At 46.7% G+C, this 21,600-nt stretch overlaps 1 protein-coding gene across 1 annotated transcript in view; it reads left to right on the forward strand.

Annotated features, from left to right (window-relative positions):
* The window catches only part of LDAH (lipid droplet associated hydrolase), a 1,007,651-nt gene extending 1,000,474 nt beyond the window's left edge, over positions 1-7,177 (forward strand). Inside the window, exon 7 of the mRNA XM_085610617.1 lies at positions 4,944-7,177. Within this exon, the coding sequence (XP_085466743.1) occupies positions 4,944-5,132 (189 nt within the window). The 3' untranslated portion in view covers positions 5,133-7,177. The remainder of the gene's footprint in view (positions 1-4,943) is intronic.
* The last annotated feature ends 14,423 nt before the right edge of the window (positions 7,178-21,600 follow it).

Here is a 21,600-nt window from a genome sequence, read left to right on the forward strand (position 1 = left end):
GATTTTTTCAGCTAAATTTGAGGTTTGCAGGGCATTCTGGGTAAGGAAACGTTGGGGATCCACGCAAACCATACCTCACTGGAATCCCCCGGATGTCTAGTTTTCAGAAATTTGTGGGTTTGGTAGGTTCCCCTAGGTGGCCGCCGAGCACCGGGCCAAAAACCCAGGTGACCCCCCCTTGCAAAACCAGGTCGTTTTGAGGTAGGCAATTTTCATGTCGCCTCAATACGTTTTGGGGCCTTGCCTGTCGCGGGTACTTGGGCCTCCCACACGAGTGATGCACCGTTTTTATCGGGAGACCCGGGGGAACGCTGGGTGGTAGGAAATTTGTGTCAGCCCGGTGATGCCACAACTTTCCCACACAAAAATGTGTGAAAAAGGTGATTTTTTTCAGCTAAATTTGAGGTTTGCAGGGCATTCTGGGTAAGGAAACGTTGGGGGATCCACGGAAGCCATGCCTCCCTGGAATCCCCCGGGTGTCTAGTTTTTAGAAATGTGTGGGTTTGGTAGGTTCCCCTAGGTGGCCGCCGAGCACTGGGCCAAAAACCCAGGTGACCCCCCTTGCAAAACCAGGGCGTTTTGAGGTAGGCAATTTTCATGTCGCCTCAATACGTTTTGGGACCTTGCCTGTCGCGGGTACTTGGGCCTCCCACACGAGTGAGGCACCGTTTTTATCGGGAGACCCGGGGGAACGCTGGGTGGTAGGAAATTTGTGTCAGCCCGGTGATGCCACAACTCTCCCACACAAAAATGTGTGAAAAATGTGATTTTTTCAGCTAAAATTGAGGTTTGCAGGGGATTCTGGGTAAGGAAACGTTGGGGGATCCACGCAAGCCATGCCTCCCTGGAAGCACACGGGTGTCTAGTTTTCAAAAATGTATAGGTTTGCTAGGTTTCCCAAGGTGCCCGCAGAGCTAGGGTTCAAAAACTACAGCTAGACATTTTGCCAAAAAAGGGTCATTTTTCACTGCGAAATTGAGGTGTGACCACGTTGCGTTTTGCGCCGTTTCCTGTCGCGAGCACTAGGCCGACCCACACAAGTGAGGTACCGTTTTTCTCGTAAGACTTTGGGAAACGCGGGGTGGGTGGAAAATTGTGGATCCACGCAGATTCCGGAACTTTCCACCACAGAAATGAGGGGAAAATGTGTTTTTTTGTCAATTTTTTAGGTTTGCAAGGGATTCTGGGTAACAGACCCTGGTGGGAGGCCGTCAAGTCACCCCATCCTTGATTCCCCTGGGTGTCTAGTTTTCAAAAATGTATAGGTTTGCTAGGTTTCCCAAGGTGCCCGTAGAGCTACGGTTCAAAAACTAGAGCTAGGCACTTTGCCAAAAAAGGGTAAATTTTCACTGCGATATTGAGTTGTGACCACGTTGCGTTTTGCGCCGTTTCCTGTCGCGGGCACTAGGCCGACCCACACAAGTGAGGTACCATTTTTCTCGTAAGACTTTGGGGAACACAAGGTGGGTGGAAATTTGTGGATCCACGCAGATTCTGAAACTTTCCACCACAGAAATGTGTGGAAAATGTGGTTTTTTTGACAATTTTTTAGGTTTGCAAGGGATTCTGGGTAACAGACCCTGGTGGGAGGCAGTCAAGTCACCCCATCCTGGAATCCCCTGGGTGTCTAGTTTTCAAAAATGTATAGGTTTGCTAGGTTTCCCAAGGTGCCCGCAGAGCTAGGGTTCAAAAACTACAGCTAGACATTTTGCCAAAAAAGGGTAATTTTTCACTGCGAAATTGAGGTGTGACCACGTTGCGTTTTGCGCCGTTTCCTGTTGCGGGCACTAGGCCGACCCACACAAGTGAGGTACCGTTTTTCTCGTAAGACTTTGGGAAACGCGGGGTGGGTGGAAATTTGTGGATCCACGCAGATTCCGGAACTTTCCACCACAGAAAGGAGGGGAAAATGTGTTTTTTTTGTCAATTTTTTAGGTTTGCAAGGGATTCTGGGTAACAGACCCTGGTGGGAGGCAGTCAAGTCACCCCATCCTTGATTCCCCTGGTTGTCTAGTTTTCAAAAATGTATAGGTTTTCTAGGTTTCCCAAGGTGCCCGCAGAGCTAGGGTTCAAAAACTACAGCTAGACATTTTGCCAAAAAAGGGTCATTTTTCACTGCGAAATTGAGGTGTGACCACGTTGCGTTTTGTGCCGTTTCCTGTCGCGGACACTAGGCCGACCCACACAAGTGAGGTACCGTTTTTCTCGTAAGAATTTGGGGAACGCGGGGTGGGTGGAAATTTGTGGATCCACGCAGATTCCAGAACTTTCCACCACAGAAATGAGTGGAAAATGTGGTTTTTTTGTCAATTTTTTAGGTTTGCAAGGGATTCTGGGTAACAGACCCTGGTGGGAGGCCGTCAAGTCACCCCATCATGGATTCCCCTGGGTGTCTAGTTTTCAAAAATGTATAGGTTTGCTAGGTTTCCCAAGGTGCCCGTAGAGCTACGGTTCAAAAACTAGAGCTAGGCACTTTGCCAAAAAAGGCTAAATTTTCACTGCGATATTGAGTTGTCACCACGTTGCGTTTTGCGCCGTTTCCTGTCGCGGGCACTAGGCTGACCCACACAAGTGAGGTACCGTTTTTCTCGTAAGACTTTGGGGAATGCAAGGTGCGTGGAAATTTGTGGATCCACGCAGATTCTGAAACTTTCCACCACAGAAATGTGTGGAAAATGTGGTTTTTTTGACAATTTTTTAGGTTTGCAAGGGATTCTGGGTAACAGACCCTGGTGGGAGGCAGTCAAGTCACCCCATCCTGGATTCCCCTGGGTGTCTAGTTTTCAAAAATGTATAGGTTTGCTAGGTTTCCCAAGGTGCCCGCAGAGCTAGGGTTCAAAAACTAGAGCTAGGCACTTTGCCAAAAAAGGGTAAATTTTCACTGCGATATTGAGTTGTGACCACGTTGCGTTTTGCGCCGTTTCCTGTCGCGGGCACTATGCCTACCCACACAAGTGAGGTACCATTTTTATCGGGAGACTTAGGGTAATTCAGTTTTCTAAAGGAACTGTTATTATCTATTGACTTTCGATGCATTTCTGCCTTCCAAATGAAAGATATTGTGTAAAAAAGAAGTCATTCTAAAAAATGACTGATAATTCTCATGCTAGTATGAGTATCCCCAATTTCAGAAATGTGCAAATATCTACTGTTTCTAAACTCTATATTTTGTTCCCATTTCAGAAATACATAGGTGTCTTTCATACCGATTTTGCCATGTACACATTTTTACAGAATAATTACTATATACCCGGTACATAATAAAAAACCATTGCAAGTTGCTGCTCAGTTTTTGTCTCTGGGTTCGTCGGGTTCTTGGTGAACCTACAAGTTCTATATATCCCCACAACCAGTAATGTCCAGCGGATGTAATGGTATATTGCTTTCAAAGAGCTGTCATAATTAGAAGAAGTTACAGGTGAAAACGTTGACACAAAAGGCTTTTTTTTTTCAACTAATTTTCAATTTATCCTATATTTAACTGTTAGTTTCTATAAAAAAAACCTTGATGGATCTACACAAATGACCCCTTGTTGAATTCAGAATTTTGTCTTCTTCTCGAAAATGTATAGCTTTCCAGGATCCATTATTGCTTTTGTGCCCATTTCTGCCATTAACTGGAAGGAGGTCAAAAGCACAAAAAATAGCAAAATTAGGCTATGTCCCAGAAAAATGCCAAAACTGTGTAAAAAATGTTGGGTTTCTGACAAAAGTCTGGTATCCCCGAAAAGCTGGGAAAATGGTGATTCCAACCCCACAAACCCTTTTTTGATAACATGTGCAGGGAAAAAACCAGATGCTTTCATTTGCAGCCCGTTTTTCCAATTTTTCCGAAAAAAATCAAAATTTTGCTGTATTTTGGCTAATTTCTGTGACCCCTCTGGGAGAATCCACAAACCCTGAGTACCTTTAGAATCCCCATGATGTTGGAAGAAAAGGACGCAAATTTGGCGTGGATACCGTATGTGGTCAAAAAGTTACAGGGGTCTAAGCGCGCACTACCCCAAATAGCCAAAAAAGGGCGTGGCACAGGAGGGGAAAAGGCCTGGCAGCGAAGGGGTTAAAATAAGTATAAACACAATATGTTCATCACGAACACCACGAGTACCATACACATCAAATCTGAAACTGCGGTCCACCATCATTCAAAACCCAAAGTACAATCATAGTTTATCATGCAGGAAGTATTTAACACCGCTGGTTGACATTGATTAGTATATCAACAAATGTGTGCATCATGCGCTCAATATCACAAATTTTCACAAAATGACAACATGTACCCCGGCTAAGTACATAATTTTCAATTAATGTTTCTCCATCAATGTAGTCATTGAATCATTGGATCTCTCACATGGACACGTAACTCTGTCCTTTATTGGAACCCTTTACACATCATAGCGTGGTAGGAATTACCTAAATTGAAGGTCTTTGACTATGAAAATGTGACTGTGTCTGGTTAATTTAGATCAAACCAAGTGAATGGGATGTAAAGATAATGTTGGGTATCATATATATTTGGCATTATTTTCTAAATTTTTGCCTCATTGTTCGTGAGCAGCTTTGAGTCTGTGCATTCAGCATAACTACCACATACTTATATGTTAACATGCATTTTGTACATCAGATTGCTGACACGTGGACTTTGTCAGTTGTAAATCAATGTAAAGCCTTGCAGCAGGACCAATCCGATCAGAAATTATTTAATTTTGTAAGGAAATATTCTTAAATGTTTGAATCTGATTTATATTTTCTATTTTTATGATACCTAGTGTATCTCTAAGGCTGTCTGTAAAATGGTGCTGTGCTTGAAACATTATTATTTTTTTTTTTTTTGTTGTTTAATAATTTTGTTTCTGCCAAGTCTTTATCCGCAGCAGAGTGTTTTTCTAGTTCACTTTGGTTTGTAAATTGATCCTCAAAACTTTCTATTTTTTAAATTACAGCTCATTTTCTACTATGGCGCTGCAGACAACTGGTGTCCAGTACAGTATCATCATGACATAAGGAAAGATTTTCCAGAGGGGAACATTCGTCTGTGCGAGAGAGGATTCCGTCATGCCTTTGTTCTGGACTCAAGCAAAGAAATGGCTTCTCTCACTCTGAATTGGTTACAAGATTGTATATCCAATTGATGCTAGTTTGGAAAGTACGAAAATGTAGCCCACCTCTTTAATTAGATGCTCAGTGTATCCAGTTTCCCATCAGCTACAGCTGAGAGTGCACAGTTCAAATCTACTTTCAGTTGTGCCATGCACAGATTTCCAAAGTGTGTAGAGACGGGTTGTGAACCACTAGACATAAACTAGATCATAATATGAAACATTTTAGCACTTGTGGCCACAAAGTACCCCCACAAAAATGCCCAGTATGTGGATGTGATGGTGAGATATTTCTAGGATTTCCGTTGAAGACTCCTTATTTCAGGATAGCTGAAACTAACTGCTGTATACTACAGCACAGTGAACCGTTCACTTGAAGCAACTTTGCTAAGTAGTATGGAGAAAAGGTACAGCATATTAATAACCAACTTTTTTCAGCTTTCTGCTCTTTTGTAACATGCGTTTCTGCTGTTTCAACTTCTTTTTACTAAGGTAACTTTGTTTTTGATTTCTTTTTAGAGATGGACCAATAATGTCTGGTTGCTCACAGCTTCTTTTGTGTTTATTGGTACGCAGATTAGTGGCAAGCTTTCTTCCCTTATCTATTGCAAAGAAGTATACACTGGATATTGGAGCCACGTATAATGTTCCCCTCAGGTTTTCAGGTTCAAAACAATGATTCCAGAAAAAGTCACATAGGTCAGTTCTGTAGAACTTACCACGTGCAAATATTTCAAATTGTTAATTTTTCTAAGTAGTGGCCATTTTCGAGGCTTTTGGGTCTTAGAGCAAATAAGAAATTTCAAGAACTAAAAAGGAGCAGTTCCAGAGAGTGATGTATCTTGAACTGCTGTTGTGGAGTAGACTAAGACCCTCATTACGAGTGGCCCACTGAATTGCGATCCCTAGGTAAACACATATTTGCGCAGGGATCACAGTTATAAGTGTTGGAATTTTTTATAGCACCATGTAATTACCAGGTGTGATAAAATTGCATCCCATAAAATGTAATGTGATAATTATCACATCACATAATGGGCCATTCTAAATGATGCCCTAAAAGCTTATGTATTCTGCCCTCACTTGTACCATATGTTTCATTGTATTGAATGACGTTCTGACCATGTAAGTGAATGCAGTAGGACACATTGAGTTTCTTTGAGTTTAAATTTCTGCTGACCTAAAAGGGACTGCAAAAGCTAGCTGATAATCACTAATTTGCAGGTTCAGACTGGCCTAGAGACCAATATAGCAGTACCAGAGGGTCTGGTCTGACAGGCCAGTGAGTGGACTGTTTTTTTGTCTGCTTGTTTTTTAGCCTGCCTGTTTTTTGTCTGCCTGTTTTACGGTCTGGTTGCCCGGTTTCACTGTTGATTTCCCTGATATTACCACAAAAGTTGCCTGCAGCCAGCGCAAATGTGTGCAGTCTCCCATACCTTGAAAAACACCTATATAGCATGTATTTTGCAAGTTCAAAACTTCCCTGATTTCCAAATGTGGGTTCCATTTTAGGTTGAAGCCTGCTTTGCTAACGACATCTTGGAGAAATTCAGAAAGCTTCCCTGGGCATGCAGTCCACCCATTGTTTACTTTTTATTGACTTTGTGCTTCGTAACTCATTTTTGCTTGCTTTCTATTTGCTGGATTTTTTTGTTTGAGAATGTCCATCTTGAGTTTGTCTCTTCCATGGCCCATACCCTATTTATTGTATTCTTCCACGAGTACTCACTTTCTGTAAAGAGGCCTTTAAATCTTGTTCTTTTCTTGTCACATTTGCTGTGCATTCAAACACAGAGGTCAAATGTCAGGATCTCTTCTGAGGGAGCTTGGTGTTTACTTTTCTTTCTCTGACTTCTCAGTGAGAGGATTTATGTGACAATCATGCTGGCTAGAAGGAGTGTGCTGGAGAAAGGCTGTACAATGTAATTCATTTTTGCCACACAACAAACTATAAACGTCTGTAAATGAACTGTGCAGATATTTCAGACTATATCAGAATTAGGATCGCACAAATGAGCCACATTTTTTGTAATGCTGAAGTGTAGTGGAAATAAATATTTTTATGCAATCAAAACAAATTACTACACTAGGTGATGACATTTCTACACATTATAGTTTGTGCGCTGTATACTTTTATCTGTAAAACTGCATGTCTGTATAAATGTAATGGTCATTTCAACTGAAGATGTGTTGTCTGTGGTAGCAGCACACCATGCATGCTCAATTTTACCCCACTACACTCTACTCTGCATCACTCCACACATAATATTTTGTGCACTGTGTACTATTATCAGTAAAACTGCATGTCTGTACAAATGTAGTTGTCATTTCAATTAAAGAAATGTTGTTTGTAATAGCAGTATGCTGCTCAACTTTACCACACCACATTGCACTCTACTCTGCACCATTCCACTCTGTGCCACTCCACTTTATGCCACTGCGTCACTGCACTTTACTCTGCACCACTCTACTCTAAGTCACTCCAATCTACAATACTACTCTGTGCCACTGCACTCTACATCAGTGCACTCCACTTTGTTCCACTCCATGCCTGTGCATTCTATGCTAATATACTCTACGCCATTCTAACCTACTCTGTACCACTGCACTCTACAACTCTCTACTCTATGCCACTGCATTCTATTCCACTACACTCTGCCACACACCAGTCCACTCCACCGTTCACCAGTCCACTCTACGCCACTTTACTGTACTCTAAAACAATCTACTCTGTGCCACTCCACCCCGCGCCACTCTACTCTGCACCACTGCACTCTACGCTGTGCGCCAATGCACTCTAAGCAACTTTACTTGAAACCCGTGCACTCCACGCCACTATACTCTGCAGCACTCTATGCCACTGCACTCTATGCCACTCCACTCTACACCATTGTACTCTGTCACTTCACTCTACACTGCTCTATTCTACTCTGCACCACTGTACTCTGCACCACTTCTCTCTATGCCACTCTACTTAGCACCAGTCTACTCTATGCCACTACACTCTACAACAAATACACTCTATACCACTGCACTTTATTACAGTCTACTCTGTAACACTGCGCACGCTGACATTGAACTCTATGCCACTGCACTCTGTTCTGCATCACTCTACTCTACGCTTCTTTTCTGCACTTTACGCCACTCTACTCTATTCCACTCTTCGCCACTTCACTTTATCCCACTCTACTCTGCAAAATTGCACTCTCTTTCATCTAAATTGTATGCCAGTCTACTCTGGGCCACTGCACTCTACTCTGCACCACTTTACGCCAATGCACTGTATGCCACTACACTCAATGCCACTCTTCTCTGCATCGACCACTCTACACCACTGCATTGTGCGCCAATCTACTCTGAACCACTGCACTCTACGCCGCTCCACTCTGCCACAGTCTACTTTATGCTACTGTGCTCTATTCACCTCTACTCTATGTCATTGTACTGTTCGTTACGGCAATCTACCCCACTCTATTCAACTCTGCACCATGGTTCTCTACACCACTCTAATCTACGCCACTGCGTTCTACGACAGTCTACTCTGCAACACTGAACTCTCTGAACCACTGAACTCTATGCCACTACACTCTGTCACTGCATTCTACTCTGTTCTACGCTATGTTTCTCTACTGCACTTCCACAAAAGCACTCTACGCCACTCTCCCCTGCACCACTCCTCTCTACTCTGCACCACTCCTCTCTACCCTTCACTACTTCACTCTATCCTCACCACTTCACTCTATCCTGCACCACTTCACTCTATGCCACTGTAGTCTGCAACACTGCACTCTCCTCCACTAAACTGCTCTGCACCCTGCCCTGCACCACTCTATGCCAATGCACTGTATATCACTACTCTTACTCCACTCTTCTTTGCATTGTTCCACCCTACGCCAATCCAGTCTAATCTATTCTTCACCACAGCACTCTACGACACTCAACTCAACGCCACTCTACTCTATGCCACTGTACTCTGCGTCTTCTGTGTAGGGGTAGACACTTGAAGATATTACGTAGTATGCGCAGAGTGAGGAAGCAGGCGGAGGAGACAGAGTTGATCTGTGATTTCATGGTGAGCTTGTTGTCCGTGATGACTCCGTGATTTCTGGCATGGTTGGAGGGAGTGGGTACGGGTCCTAGGTATGATGGCCACCAGGAGTCGTTCCATGTGTTGCTGCTGTTGCCGAAGATCAGCACTTCCCATCTTGTCTGTGTTCAGCTTCAGGCAGTTGTTCATCCAGCCGGCGACGCTTGCCATGCGTCTGTGGAAGTTAGTTCTGGTGGTGGTGGGGTCATCAGTGAGTGAGAGGATGCATCCACTAACCTTTTGGTGGACTTGCTCCTATACAGCGCAGCTCCGTCTGGTAGCTGCTGCTGTCCCCGTTGCTGCTGCTGACCCCGATCAGGAGTTCAATGCCCTCCCTGGTGGTCTAGTGGCAGAGTGTCACTGCTCTGCTGCTTTACTGCACTTCTGTCTCTCATTCTGTTTTTTCTTTCTGTTTTTATTTTCTCCTGCCTCTGCCTTTTTGCTTTTTCTTTCCTTTTGTCTCCTGTTCTGATCCTTCGTCGCCCTTGCGATCCCATGCCCCCCTCCAGGGACCCATCCCGCGTTTTCCCAGCTGTCGTGACCCCCTGAAGCACTATTTAATGGCAACGGTTGTGAGCCCGGACCGCGCCCAGTGCCAGGGACCCTTGTTCTTGGACCATCCACTGCTACGATGCAAGTACCCTCCTCCTTAACTCAGGATGCCACACCGCCTGCCACCTAGTGTCGCCGAAGGAGACCCGTGGACCCTTCACATGCCGGAACTGCAGCCACACCTTCACCCGCTCCAACTCGCCAGCTCCTCTTGCGCCCAGCCGACCAATAGCGCACCCGATCGGCTCAACAGCATCTTCCTCAACGTGCAATCCCTAAACAAGCTCGCCACAGAAACCTGGGACCTCCTCGATGCCGCCTCTCCGGACATCGCCTTCTTCATGGAAACCTGGACCAACCCCAGTTCTGGACCGGACATCGCCATTGACATCCCCGACAGCTATGAAATCATCCGCAAGGGTCACACCAACTGACCAGGAGGAGACATCACCATCGCCCATAAGAACACCCTCCGACTGACCACGCACTCAAACTCAACGACAACCAAGGTACACCTCCACTTCCAGATCCAGACCAATCCCAAAACCTCCTTCAGCGGCACTCTCGTCTACAGGCCCGCCAGCCCCCACCCGCCCTTCACCGACTCCATCTCATACCTCATCGCATCCGAGGCTCTCGCATCCACAGAATACATCCGACTCAGAGACTTCAACTTCCACCTGGAGATCCCAAGTGACCAGAACACCACCTCCCTACTAGAGAACCTCGCCAACATCGAACTCAAGCAGCTAGTGAGCACACCGACCCACACAGCCGGACACACGCTCAACCCCCTCTTTTCTCTGCCAGCTGGAACATCACCTACAGCCACACCACCAAACGTTTCTGGACCGAACACCACTGCGTACATCTCGCCTTCACCATGCCCAATGCACACCACTGCCCTCATCAGAAGCCCCCCCGACTCCCACCCCCCCACATCGCAGCTGGAACAAGGCCACCAAAGAACGTCTCGGCGACTTCCTCGTCATAACCACTCTGCCAGTACCAACAGACGCCAACACAGCAGCTCGCAACCTGCACCGATGGATCTCTAACTACGCCAACACTCTGGCACCCTTTAAGAAGCTGGTTCACACCCACCCTCCACAAGTCCAGACGCTCCTGCCGATGACTGAAGAAGAGACGGAGGAACAACAAAACCACGGAAACCCACACAACCTTAGCATCAAGGCCCAACAGTAAGACCACAGACGTCCCACCCTCCCAAGACCTCTGCAACAAGCTTGGCACCTTCTTCCACCACAAGATCAGGCAGATCTACGACAGCTTCGACACCCAAGACCCCGCCAGAACGCCCACCACCACTGCACGCAACCACGCCTCACCCCTGACAAGGTCACCGAGAAGGCAATCAACGCCCAACTCTCCAAATTCATTGAAGAGTACCACGTCCTGGACACCTCCCAATCCGGCTTCCGAAGCAACCACAGCACAGAGACCGTTATCCTTGCCATCACTGACGAAATCCGCTCCCTCCTCGACCGGGGCAAAATCACAGCCCTGATCCTACTGGACCTCACGGCCACCTTCGACACTGTCTCCCACCGCACCCTAATCACAAGTCTCCACAACGCCAACATCCGCGACAAGGCACTGGACCGAATCCTCTCCTTCCTGACCGGACGAGCACAGCGGGCAGACTATCCCCGATCCTCTCAGAACCTACAGAGATCAGCTGTGGAGTGCCCCAGGACTCCTCCCTGAGCCCCACCCTCTTCAACGTCTACATGGCCATCCTCGCAGCCAACGTCAAATGCCACGACTCAACATCATCTCTTATGCTGACAACACCCAGCTGATCTCCCTCACCAATGAACCCACAGTTGCTAGAAACAACTTTCACAACGGAATTAAGTCAGTTGTCTCCTGGATGCAAGACAGCTGCCTCAAGCTCAACTCGGACTAGAAACCCCTCCCACTCCTACAGACCACGCACACAGCCTCAGCATCATACTGGACTCCTCACTCTCTATGAACTGCCAAATCAATGCAGTATCCTCATCCTGTTTTCACACGCGCCGCCTGCTTCGAAAGACTTTCAGATGGCTCCCCACAGAATCCAGAAAGAGTCACCTATGCCCTCATCACATGTAGACTTGACTACGGCAACACACTCTACGCTGGCATCACCCTGAAACAGCTCAGGACACTACAGAACATCCAAAACACCGCAGCCAGACTGGTCTTCGACATCCCCTGCCGCAGCCACATGAAAAACACCTCCGACACCTCCACTGGCCCCCTAGCAACAAGAGAATCACCTTCAAGCTCCTCACACGACGCAAGACCAGAATATCTGAACCACCGCCTCACTTTGCACACCCCCCCAGACAACTCTGCTCTGCCCAACTCGCCCTGGTCTCCGTCCCACGAATCCACAAGACCAGAACTAGAGGAAGATCCTTCGCCTACCTTGCCGCCATGACCTGGAACACTCTACCCTTCCACCTCAGGCAATCCACGTTGTTGACCCAGTTCAGGAAGGATCTCAAGACCTGGCTCTTCAACTGAATCTCCACACCAGATGGATCAGCAGCCCCTCCCCCATCAGCGCCTTGAGACCCTCACAGGTAAGAAGCAATGCTTTACAAACCCCTGATTGATTGATTGAGTTGGGTGTCGTCTGCATAGGAAATTATGTTCAGACCGTGGGATCGGACGATGTTGTCCAGCAGGGTCTATGTTGAGACTGGTGTATCTGACGATGTTGGCCAGCAGGGTCATATATGTGTTGAACAATGTGAGCCTGAGGGATGAGCCCTGGGGGACATTGCAGGTGACCTCCTTGGGTTCGAAGGTGAAAGGCGGTCGGTGGATCCTCTGGGTTGTTCCGGTGCGGAAGGTGGTGTTCCATCTGAGTGCGTCCCCTTGGATGCCAATATTGTGGAGTCTTTCGATCGACGTGTAGTTGGTTTAGGCTGCGATCCGGGCAGTTACGGTGGTGTGATTGGTACGGAAGCCGGATTGGGAGGTGTAGAGTAGCTGGTTCTGTTCCAGGTGTGTCATGAGTTGTTTGTTGGTGATCTTTTCCAATACCTACGTGAGAATGGGAGCAAGGAGATTGGCCAGTAGTTTTTGCATTCCCTGGGATCGGCAGAGGGTTTTTTGAGTAGTAGTCTGACTTCAGCATGTTTTCAGCTGTTGGGAAATGGTGCAGTCGTGATAGAGGTGTTAAACAGGGTGGTGAGTTCCCGGCCGATCCTTTGGTTTTCGAGGTGGAAGATGTGGTGCAGGCATGGTTCTATGGGAGCTCCCGAGTGGATGGATTTCAAGGTGGAGGTGGTGTCCTATGTGGAGAGGAAGTTCCAGGTGGTCAGTCTGTGGTTCATGTTGATTGCAGTGGTGGTGCACCTGTCGAGGAAGTCCAAAGGTGTGGGTTGGGAGTTTGAAGTTTCTGTATGTGGTTGCAATCCTGTCGTGGAAGAAGTCAGCGAGGTTGTCACACAGCTCCTGTGAGGTTGTGATGCTGTTTTTGCTGGCAGCTGGGTTGGAGAATTCTTAAACGATATTGAAAAGTTCCATGGTGTTGTTAGCGCTGGCTTCGTTGCGTGTGGCTAAGGCTGTTGTTGTAATCAAAGAAAGATCCTTTGTAGGCATGTCACGTAGATTTTATGATGAAATGTATTAGGAGATAATAGTTCCTGGTACAGGTTACAGATGTCATATACATGCCATACCAATGCCCCACCAGGAGCAGCCTCCTTATGCTCAGCCTGCTCTCTAACTGATCCCTTAGACATACATAAACATGTGACATCACACACAGAGGCTGAGCAGCAGGTGTCAATTCAACTAAGGAAAGAATGCATCATATCTAATACAGAATATAAAAGCTGTCTTCTTTGTTTCCCTCATCAGGCCGTGGTAGAGGTTGAAGGCTGCCCTGTCTGAGGTGTCCTTGCTGGCGCACTATCTCCACTCCTGCTGTCGGCTCTCTTTTCGCTGTTCTGAGTTCTTGGGTGTAGCAGCTGGCCTTTTTGAAGGATTTTCTTTGGATGTTTCTCTTGATGGGGATGATGCTGTTGTTGATTCTTCCCTCCCTGATCGAGGTTGGTGGCTGTAGTGGGGTTGGAGGTTTTGAGGACATCCATCCATCCAGCTAGCCTGTGAGATTTTGTTCCACCTCAGTGTGGGGCGCTGGTCGTCTTGAGGGTGGTGGTGCGGGGGCTGGAGATGCTGAAGTTGATGATGGAGTGATCAGTCCATGTGAGTTCTGTGACGTGGCTGTATTTGACATGGGTGCTGGAGGTTAAAATGGAGTCCTGCTTGTGTCCTGTGGTGTGTGTAGGGTCGTGGATGATCTGGGTCATTCTGAGGCTGCTCACACTGTTGAGGAGGTGTGCGGTGTTGTTGGGGTCATCGGTGTTGAAATTTAGGTCGCCGAGAAAGATGTAGTCCTTGGAGTCCAAGACTAAGGGCGCAATGAAGTCTGCAATGGTGTTGCAGAAGCTGAAGCGTGAGCCTGGGGCTCGGTATGCGAGGGTGCCTCTAATGGTTGTCTTGTCGTCCATGTGGAGCTTGAAGTGGAGATGATCCATGGGAGTGGCGGTGTTAACGGTGGAAGTGATGCAGTGAATGGTCCCTTTGTGGATGATGGCTGGTTCTCCTCCCGGCATGTTGGTGCAGTACTGGTGAGTAATTTTATATCTGTTGGGTATCTCTGTGGCAATGTCTAGGTTGAATGTGGGGTTGAGCCAGGTTTCGGTGAGGAAGACGACTGGTGCAAGGGTGGCAATGAGGTCCCATAATTTGGTGGAATGCTTGCATAGTGAGCGTGTGTTAAGAAAGGTGCATGCAAGTTAGTGTTTTTAATCAGGTGGTGTCTGTGGTGTGGGTGCTGTGGCAGGTAAAGTGGCAGTGGGTGCAGGTGAAAGGTCCTACCGTGGAGCGTGGGTCGTTGCGGTGGCAGTGTTTGTTGTGATGTCCGGGGTTGAGAGTTTAGAGCTTGACGATGGTGTATCTTCAGGGGCCGGAAGACTAGGGGTCATTGTGCTGGACAAGGTCCAGGAGCGGCCGGCCGCAGATGGGCTATCCTTTGAGTAGCCTTCAGCGTGCATTAAGTAGGTCTTTGGGTGGATTGGGCTTCTGTTGGCGGGAAGAACGGTGAGTGGGAAAACCCGGGCAGGAAAACCCCCAGCAGCGTCAGTGTCATTGGATCAGTCTGGAACAAGCAGCCACTGGAGGCCACACGCAAGTGGCAGGCTAGGTGTCCAGGTACCTACCTTTACTCCACTCTACTTAAAAGCAATGCACTCTATGCTACTGCATTCTATGCAACTTCTCTGCACCACTGCACTCTACTCCAGTGCACTCTATGCTATTCTACTCTGCATCACTCCACTCTGCACCACTCAAATCTACTGTGCACCACTGCACTCTACGTCACTCTACACAACTGCACTCTACGCCACTCTACTCTACACCTCTGTATTCTACCCTGTACCACTCCACTCTTCGCCACTGCACTCTACACCACTCTACATCACTGCACTTCACACCAATGCCCTCTACACCACTTTACTCAAAACTAATGCACTCTACGCTAATCTAATCTGCACCACTGTACTTTATACCACTTTACTCTAGGCCACTCTTCTTCACTCTACGACACTACACTCAATACTCCACGGTATGCTGCTGTACTCCATTAAACTCTACTGCACTCTATGGCACTCTACTTCACTCTATGCTACTTCACTCTACAAGACTCTAATCCCCTCCATGCCACTACTCCACTCTACGACGGTCTACACAATTCCCTCTACACCACTCCATGGCACTTTACTTCCCTCTATTCTATGACACACTACTCCACGCCACTTCATTCTATGACTCTTTGCCCCTCCACTCTATAGCACTCCACTCTACAACACTCTACTCCATTCTGTGCCATTCCACTCTACTCCACTCTATGACACTCCATTCTACGACAATCTACTCCGCTCTACACCAGTCTACTCTACAACACTCTACTCCTTTCTACGCAACACCCTCTAGGCCACTGAACTCTGTCACTCGACTTTACAACACTGTATGCCACACCACTCTGACACTCTACTCCCCTCTACACCACTCAACTCTACTCTACACCCTTCCACTCTACGACACTCTGCTCCCTCCACAACACTCCATTACACTCTAAAACTCTCTACATCACTTCGTAACTCTCCACTCCACTTAACGGCATTCCATCCTACTCTCCTTTACACCACTAACGTTTAGCCATGCTGAACAGCAGCCACACTGCTGTACCGCATGGCTAAAACGTATTGCCTAAGTCAATAGCTCTTGCATACGCAAGACCTATTGGCTTTACCAATGCTTGTTTAACTATATGATTCAGTATTGGGGTTACTTTTATTTTTGTGTCCAGGCCAATTTGCTGTCTTAGTCTGACACGTGTCCTTTCAAAAAACAATGCTGATCGCATAATACGGCCCAGTAAAAACAACATTCTCCCTTTCAAACAGCGAACTGCAACCACTGAAGTATCAAAATCGGTAATCCTATTTTATGTAAGGTGAATTAACTCTAAGCGGAAACGTTTCCACCGTTTTCTGCTTGGGCATAATTTGAAAGCATTTCAGAGAGATTAACGATTTTATCAACTGCGCAAATTCAAAGAGCAACGAATGCCATGAAGCATAAACATGTATTAGTGAGAGAATTTAAATTTTGGGAAAAGAGATAGACTGGGCATTCTAACGTTGTCATTAGAAAGTGGCGCTGTCAATTAGTTAAAAGCAAAAATCTCAAATGAACTAAATATTGCCCCCTTGTTTCTGAAAGTGAAGCAGTTAGTCTCTTCTTGGACGTTCAGCAAAGATATTGTTGTCTGTTCATAAGAGCTGGAGGATGAGCTCCAATGGTGAGTGATAGACAGATTCCTGTGTCAAGCAAAACAGACCTCACCAAAAGCATTAGAAGTCCTAATTCTGATCATGTAGTAGCTGCCATGGTAACCAATATGACATACCAGTGACATATGAGAACTTTACCTTTCATCTAACACCCTGCTCCCTATTTCAATGCCTGTAACTACACATGAAAAACATGTATAAGACATTGATTATGATGACCCAACCTATATCAGGCACAAATACATTGAAAGTTGACTAAGCAGCATGATTTTGAATGATTATGTACAATTGTGATCGTAAATGCTATGGTGTAAAATTAGGCCCATATATAATTATTCATAATGGTGAGCGATTTTCAAAGCTGCCTTTACTACAGAAGTAGGTAAAAAGGAGCTATATTGTTAGATCCTTGATGGGCTTTCTCAGACACCCAAACCCATCAGTTATTGGTGTTCTAAACAAGCATACATGTACCCTGACCCCTCTCAGCTTGAAGATATTGATTTACATGTTCTTGTATAGTGCATGGTTGGTCCCAGAAATATTATTAGTGATTGGAACCATTTCCCTGGTATCCAGATTAAGAGGGTCACAAATGAATAAAGGACTCTGACCCAGATCACCATTTTACTCAATGCTACTCGGGACATAACAGGAAGCTGCAGTGTTCTCCAAAAGGCCTCACATCCCTTAAGGCCGCTCTTGAAGTCCCCAAGGTTGTCGTCTCGGATATCTGTGTCCGAGTGATATACTCTAATCCCCAAATACTTAAGAACTCTATGCTCCCGTTGCAAATCTAGAACTCCTACCCATTCCTGAGAGCTCAACGGTCAGGAGAGATCAGGAAGACGCAGGATTTCTGTCAATTTGTACTCAGACCGAGACCTGGCTGCAGGAATCCAATAATGCTATGTTCCACAGGATACCCATTCAGATATGGCCCCCATCACGCAGAGTTATACCTCTGCCCTGCTACTCCAGATGCAGGAGACAATCAAATGGCCCAACTGCTAGTGCAAAAAGCATGGGGGAGACGGGGCACGCCTACCTTGTGCCCCGACCGACCTCATAGGGATCTGAGACACAGGTCCCCAAACGCACACGATCAGGATAGGTTGGCCTGAGCCCTGGCTAGCTTACAGTGCACCATCTGTACCCCTAACCTAGCAAGGTAACAGGTTAGAACATGATAACCCAGACTCCCCAAGAAATCTTGGAAACAGATCAAAAACCCTTTTGTTTGGTAACTCCTGCATGGCATGCCAAAGGGAACCACAGGAAATACTCAAATTGGCAATTCAAATATTTATTGCAGCACTAAGATTCTTGTGTAAAATACATGTGCTGCAATTATCAATAGAAAGAAACAAAATGGAGTAATCAGCATCACAAGAATGGTAAAGAAAATGAACAGTTCAACCATTGTGATGTTACCTAGAATATATGTTTGCATATAAGTGCAGTTATAGTTATGCTCCTACCTAGCGCTCCCTATCTTAGTGTGCCTAGGATGGGTGAATCTGTCAGAATCCCTGCGGGTGATCTGACTCCCCAGTCACCTGTAGGTATGGCTCATCTGTGAGCCCTTCTTCGTGTAGAGCTGGGCACCATCCTTCTTTTGAGGTAAACAGGAATGAGCTGGGCTGGAATTCCAGCATGGAGCGACCTCGACTATGTTATATGCTCCTGTGAGAAGTTGGCCTGGTATATGCTGTCCACTAATTAAAGTGGGCACCTTGCACCAGTCCAAACAACCCTTATGGTGATTTAAGTGGTCAAAGATAACCTTGGAAAGCTATCCAAGTGGTAGCTGTGGAGAGGAGTCTGCAGACTTAGTCTTGAAAGAATGTTAAGCAGCTTGTTTTACCAGAATGCAACTTTATAGTATTGTTTTAATGAAAGTAGAACCACCCAGTAGTTATAAAAATATGTATTTATTAATATAACACTATCTAGTACGACACAGTATCCCCTACACGGAGATAATCACAAAGCATACAATACATAAGAACATAAATTACAGTAAATAGCACTAATACACAGTGGGCCTCAAGGAGGGACCAAAACATATACTAAAATAGTGGTATAAGAACCACGACTTGAGTCAAGACAGTGTTGAGAGGACGTAGAATCGCTGGGAACCCCAAGGAACCACCCAAGGTGAGTAAGTAGGGACCCCACGGAGGACGGGTGAAGTGTGGGAACATGAACACGTGCGCCATACAATTCTATGGGAAAGTTGTCGTTGAAGTTTTAGAGTTTGAGGACCCTTCCCAGTGGACTTCGAAGAAACCCCGTGGAAGATAGGAGGAACGAGAACCACCCCACCCGCGGATACTGACATACCCAAATTACCTATCTGAGGGAAGCCGGGAGCATAGGTCCGAAGTGGCGTCGGAAACCTTCTTCGAACCTTTTGGAGGACTTCGTGCTGGAAAGAAGAAAAGTGTCCATTGGAATCCAAAGGTGGATTCTTGTTGAAGAGTACCTGAAAGCAGAGGGGACAGAGTCTGAGTCACTAAGGAGTGGGGTTCGGTAGACAAATGCCCACCGATGTCAATTGCTTCAGGTGCGTTGATGGAGTTCTTGACTCTACAGCTACGGGGACCAGGAGACGTCGAGGATGACCAGGAGTTGGATACGAGCTGTTCCACGAAGGATGTCGAGTACTGAGGGGTCGGTGTCCGGCGGAAACACCAACAAGCCTTGGCAATGGCAACCCACGCAGAAGGTCAAGGATGTGTACGGTTCGGGCCAGTAAGGTCCAGGAGACTCACCAAAGCAAGGGGAGTCAAGGCAGGCCTGGCGCAACCAGTGGAGCCCAAGAAAAGCAAAGTTGACCATCAGGTGGACCCACAGGCCAGAGGCACTGAAGTCGCGAGAGGACCTCGAGCTATTTCACCAAACAACAGCCCACGGAGCACTTGGTGCAAGGAGGCCAGAGTTCTTGGTAGGAAATGGTGCCATAGGTTGGGGCTACTCGGAGCCCAATGCACGTATTTATTTATTTGAAAAGTTTTATAAAGCGCGAACAAGACCCAGACGGGTATCAAAGCGCTATACAAAGAGGAAAACTGACGTTGACGTGCAGAGACAGTATAAGTACAATACAATAAAGCAACATGAGAGGAATCTGAGACATAAAGTAATTGAGGGTGCAAGGGGAAGAAGAGGTAGCAAGTGATCAAACAGGTAAAAGCCCACCTAGATGGGGCCGAGCAGTTTCATGATCGAATTAATTCCAAAGAACGACGAAATACGTGTTAAACTCCCAAAAAAATGATTGTCAAGCACATATTTCAAACACAAAGTGAAAATAATTGTCAAGCATACCTTTCAACACACAAAACACACAAAGTAAAAATGATTGTCAAGCACGAAAGGTAAGTTTCTAGCAAATGGCATAGAGGCTATTGCTGATGAAGTTCTCCCAACAGTAGCCATTTGACCTTTGTTTTTTAATGAAGCAGTCGAAGGGTTTGCTCTGATCTCCGTTGGAAGGGCATTCCAAATGCTTGGAGCCAGCCCTGAGAAGGTGCGATTGTAAGTTCTGTTTTTTGTTGAATTTCGGTGGGTTCAGTAGTAGGGTATTGGAGCTTCTTAAGTTTTGCCTGAATCCGGAGATCTCAAGTTTTTTTGCCAGGTAAACGGGGCTATTGAAATGTATAGCATCTGATAGAGACATCTAGGTGTAATATGATCATGCTTTCTGGCACCTGTGATTAATCTGGCAGAGGCGTTGAGTACCTCTTAGCGGAGCTAACCTAGATTTAGGAAGTGTAACGCCCTGAACGTCTCAGGATCGTTTAACAGACACGATAATGAGGACGCAACCACTTGTGAAGGGTAAGTTATTTAATGAAGGCTCAAATAACACAAAGAATAAACAAAAGTTATAGTGACTGGAATCCTCCAGGCTATGTACGTTACTAGCCCACCGCACGGATGGTCCTAACCGTCCTCTGCATATACGCCGGTCCCGGCGTATGCCAACAGAGGGCAGAAATGAAATGGCCGACAATGCCAATCGGTAGGCTGTGAGGGGCACGAAGAGTGTTGGGGAGAATCGAGGAGTCAGGGAAACACCCAGCCGGGGTCTCTACCTGAAGGGAGCAGCCGCTCAACCTCTTCCTCAGACTGCACCGGGACGCGGAGTCACCTCCTGGTGATGCGTCACCGATACCCCAATCAAAAGTAAGAAGACTGAACCGAGAGCAGCCGCTCGATCGATCCTGTGGACTTCCGAGTCTGTAACGCGGCAAACACCTCCTGGTGTGCGTGACAGCTGGCAGTCCCTGTATCTCTGGTCGGGCTGGGAGTTACGACTCCAACCAGCAAAAGCGCCACTGCGCTTTGACTCAGCCGAGTCAGAAAGCGAAGCTCAATGGTTGACCGGTAGAGCTTCCGGGTCCTTCACAGGTGACGATGGGGCAAGACACGGCCCAGGGAGTAACGACTCGACCTACCTCCGTTCTTGCCTTACTGGAGCACCTCTCCGGAACACTGCTCTTCACGAAGCAGGTACGTCGGTGTAAACACAATATCCGACAGCGTTGTACCTCCCGGTTCCTCCCTTTATAGGGCGTGTTTTCCTTGAGTTATGTAACAGCTCTCCTGTTTACATAAGGGCGTGTTTCCTTGAGTTATGTAACAGCTCTCCTGTTTACATAAGGGCGTGTTTCCTTGAGTTATGTAACAGCTCTCCTGTTTACATAAGGGCGTGTTTCCTTGAGTTATGTAACAGCTCTCCTGTTTACATAAGGGCGTGTTTTCCTTGAGTTATGAAACAGCTCTCCTGTTTTCATAACCTCTCAACCGCTAAGCATCCTGGGAGATGTAGTCCGTTGTCGCTGGTTACCGTTTTCCTCCCCACGCATGACAGGAATTCTCGACAGTACATCCTCCCTCTCAGCGGCTCCCCACGGGTCCAGCGCTGGCAGGAAAACGCCGATGGAACAAGGAGACCAGGCGCGGAGCA

Source organism: Triturus cristatus, chromosome 6 (genome assembly GCF_964204655.1).
Source record: "Triturus cristatus chromosome 6, aTriCri1.1, whole genome shotgun sequence".
NCBI lineage: Eukaryota > Metazoa > Chordata > Amphibia > Caudata > Salamandridae > Triturus > Triturus cristatus.